The following is a 3960-nucleotide window of genomic DNA, read 5'->3' on the forward strand; positions in this document are numbered from 1 at the left end:
TGCATGGAATACGGAATTGCATTTGAATTCAAGTTTACAAGCAATACAGCAGTTTTGCGCAGACTGCTACATCTTGGTAAATATAGTGATGCATTGATACTCATATATAGGGTTCCGACTTTATCGTTTATCCACATCTGATCACCATGTTCTTTGGACCCATACATATGATCTATTCTATTCAGCTTAGAATAGGAGGGGTGCAGTATGGGCCGTTGAGCCAGGCGTCGGCGATCATCTTGTTCGCCGCCTCCGTTGGGTGGACGCCGTCCCAGATCAGGCGAGCCGACGGGTCTCGGCAGGCCGTGGTCGCGCCCGGCATGCCGCACCTGGCGCCGACGTCGAAGTTGTACTTCCCTCCTCCTGCTCCACAGCAAGTCTCAAAAGGATTGCTGAATCCTACAGAAATCATCCGGCTGTTTAGTTTCAAAATCTGCCACTGTGTATCTTAATTTCTGTGATCTTGGGGAGTAGAGTGGGAAAAGATTACCAAACTTTCGAGGCTGCTGGACCATTTTGTACACCTGGGAGTAGTAATCTGCGTACATGATCCTTGTCGACCTGTACTTCCCTTGGAGGATTTGCACTTGTTTTCGGAGCATCGAGTTGTGGTACTCTGTCAGACGGTTGTAACTTTTCAAGCAGCCGTACTGGTCAAAGTCAGACTCGCTGGAGGAACTAGCAAAGAACGTCAGGAAGAGTGGGAGACAGCCCGTTGGGAGGATGCCCGGGACAACGATGTGAACTGCACCAAGTGCAATCAATCTCTGCATGACAAGACGGCGAGCTTAGTTTCATGGATATTCTGAATAACTTGCACATAGTTTTTACGATGATGCATCATACCTCAATACCGTTGATAGTTGCATTGATAATCATTGGGGTGTTCTTCATTGCCTGCTCTGGGGTAAATCCAAGCTCAAGAAGCTGGATATTGTAGTCATTTCCTCCAAATCCACCAAACTGAAACATCGATTTCGCTAGGAATTCTTTGCAGTCTAGCATGAGACAACAAGCAGCTTAATTATATTGAATAGAGTGCTTGAGAGCTGTCCATCCGGCAAAATCAAACGGTGGAAACAAAGAAAGTACCATTAAGTATCTAAAGAGAATATAAGTATTTACATTTTCATATTTTACAAATAGAAAGATCTATAGTGGGCAAGATTAATTTTTTATGAAGAAAATAGTGATCGAACTGCTCACTTTGTTTCGTCCCACACAAGGAAGGAATCAACTCCATGAACCACTGGATTTGCATGTATAGCGAGCCATGATTCCACACTGGGTCTTCAATTCCAAGTGATTGGTAGAAGGAGAAGTTCATCGCGGTACCACCAGTGATTGCCATATTTGCGCCACGATGGAAATCTTTGCCTTTGGATTTTGATGGTGGAAGTAGTGGCAGCCCAAGTGATTGTGCTGGCATGTGTGGTAAAAGTAAAACATGAAGCAAATTAACTTCTACCTAAACAAATGAAAATCAGCACCCTATTGGTTGTGACTGCGGAGTTCTGATTTTTTTCTAGAAATGAGAGAATCTTTTAGTTCATTAATTCTTCCCTTTTCAAATAGCTAATGTCAGAGTTTGGGGAGCTCTTAATTTAACCCCATTCTTTGAAGCTATCATAATCCTACATTAAATATATAATTTCAATTACTTCAATGTCACAAGTGATGAAATCGAACAACTGATTTCAGTCTTTCAAATTACATATTAGTATAAATTACCTGCAAAATACATGGAAACATTTTTTTATAACAATCACATGTATGGTTTTCTATACTTGTATGATTGTATAAATATTGTGTATTTGTTAGGAGTATAGTTAACTCTTGAAGAAGTATCTGCTTGCATTCTAAAATACTCTACTACATGGTCTTGTTTGGATCAGCTAGAGAATGTAAAAAAACTGGCTTGTGGCTTGTTTGTGAATCGTAAAAGTTGGATGTTGAAAGTAGGACTGGAAAAGCCGAGGGAAATTTGATCCCTGGAATGAATATAATGGGGTCTAGATTGCACCTTTCGGATGTTAATTGTCTATAATGCCCTTAGGTTTTTGTGTGGGGGTTGTTAAGGCTATTGGTGTGTGATTTAGAGTAAAGTTCGGAGGGTATTTTGATTCTTTTGCAGAACCACTATATAAAAACTAGGAGGAAGTACCTTATCGGATTGTTACAATCTAGATTGGTGGATTAATTCTAGATCAAAAGCTAGCCTATTTGGATCAGCTAAAGATTATAAAAACAAGATTTCATGGTTTAGGATAGATCCAAACAATACCTAGATTCTAACTATTGCGGTATGTATCCCAACCGTATATAAATAAGATGTTCAATTTTTTTACATGTCCCCATTAATTTTTTCAGTTTTGACTATTGATATGTTAGTTACAACAATTTGCCACATAATTAGACATTAGAGGAGCATCTGATCTAGCTACCTTGCTAGCTGTAAACTTTTCATCTAAATAAGCAATAGGATAGTATAAGATATATAGTAGCATCTCCAATGGACTAACTAAAGCATGTTCTTCCAAACTAATATGGGTACGTTTAAAGTGTGTAGCTAAATTAGTAACTTCTCTCTTTTCTTTATTTCCTTCTCGATCTCCTCCTCTACGTACTCCCTCCGTCCCACAAAGACTATTTGTTTAGCCTTCAAAACTTGTCCCACAAAGAGTGTCCATATAACTTTCAGACAATCCAACAAAGGCTCCCATAATATCTTCTGGCCCAGTTAACGAATCAATCATTTACTCCCACCATCGATGCTTAAGCCAGACTCGCTAAATAAGGAAGGCTAATAGGTCCGACAATTACTGCAAGCGTGCATGCATAATTAATTATGCTCGGTAATCCATTCGATTAAGAAAAGTTATTAGGGGTACTTTGAACTTTTAGCATTGCTACTATCTCATCTAAATTTTTCTAAACGAATAGTCTTTCGGGGGGTAGTAGAAAGAATATTATAAGGTTTACTAACGTATATATGATATGTAACTCTTTGTATTTGAAATAATTTATTTTTATAGATATTATTGATCAAAGTAGCATATTTGAAGAATATGACAATAATGTTCTAATAAAATGCTTATATTTGTGGAAGGAGTATTTCTACAACTAGACTATTGGAGAAATATCCTTTATATGGTATCTGTTATTATTGACATGGGCAATCTTATAATTAACTAGGAAGCTAGCTGCTTTGTTCTCTGTTGTGGACACTTTACTAACCAGAGTAGACAGCTAGTGTTAGTACGAGAGAAGGAAATGCATGCATGCATGCATGTGTCTACCAATGAAGTCAACGACGACACGGCCATCGCTCCACCGGCAAGACGGCCTGCCGAAGTAGGTGGTACCGTACGGAGGATGCGTGCAGGTGAGCACGTCGAGCTCCGTCGCGTTCCTGCTGCTGACGACGCAGATGTTGCCGGTTTCGGCCACCGAGTCACCGAAGCTGAACATGGCATTGTATTTGGTGGCCTGCAAATTGCTACTGGTGCTTGCACTAACAGTGCTACAGCTCCCGATCACCGCGACCAGCAGCAAGAAGGAGGAGGAGGAGGCAACAAGGGGTGAGCAAAAGGAGCTGCGTAGGAACCTCATGTTGGCCTCACATGTATAGATGCTTATCAAAGGGCGATGATGGTATACACATATATAGCTCGCAAGTTTAGCTGCAGCTTTGATGATGGCGGCCCGGGTTAATGAGGACATGACAGGTCAACCTGGGGTGGTTAAGTTGTTGGCCTTCACTAATCAATTAACTGTTCTCAACCAACACCGTCAAATGATATAATATAATTAATGCATCCTCTGATGGTCGTTGATCTAATAGTCTAATAGTGTAGGGTGTTAAGAAAACGTGTTGGTGTAGGACTTTGTTAAAGACTTGCTCAAGTACAGCGCATGGCAATCCTGTCAAGGTACGTCGTACAGTAAGGATTAGGCGCA

The 3960-nt window shown here is 40.5% G+C and overlaps 1 protein-coding gene across 1 annotated transcript; it reads right to left on the bottom strand.

Annotated features, from left to right (window-relative positions):
- Positions 1 to 3627, bottom strand: LOC101759260 (GDSL esterase/lipase At5g45910). Its single transcript, XM_004957632.2, has 5 exons — positions 3300 to 3627; positions 1207 to 1422; positions 847 to 998; positions 491 to 767; positions 1 to 399 (listed from the first exon to the last, which is right to left on the bottom strand). The coding sequence occupies exons 1-5, from the start codon at positions 3610 to 3612 to the stop codon at positions 182 to 184; spliced, it is 1176 nt and encodes a 391-aa protein (XP_004957689.1). The 5' UTR covers positions 3613 to 3627; the 3' UTR covers positions 1 to 181.
- Positions 3628 to 3960: the final 333 nt, after the last annotated feature.

The sequence above is a fragment of the Setaria italica genome, chromosome II, assembly GCF_000263155.2.
Source record: "Setaria italica strain Yugu1 chromosome II, Setaria_italica_v2.0, whole genome shotgun sequence".
Taxonomy (NCBI): domain Eukaryota; kingdom Viridiplantae; phylum Streptophyta; class Magnoliopsida; order Poales; family Poaceae; genus Setaria; species Setaria italica.

What these genes read in the sequence shown, in the direction of transcription:
- LOC101759260 (XM_004957632.2), bottom strand. Translation starts at nt 3,612, where the DNA reads ATGAGGTTCCTACGCAGCTCCTTTTGCTCACCCCTTGTTGCCTCCTCC. An exon ending in TGTCGTCGTTGACTTCATTG is followed by an intron (nt 1,423 to 3,299) that starts GTAGACACATGC and finishes CACACATGCCAG; the next exon opens with CACAATCACTTGGGCTGCCA. An exon ending in CAACTATCAACGGTATTGAG is followed by an intron (nt 768 to 846) that starts GTATGATGCATC and finishes CTTGTCATGCAG; the next exon opens with AGATTGATTGCACTTGGTGC.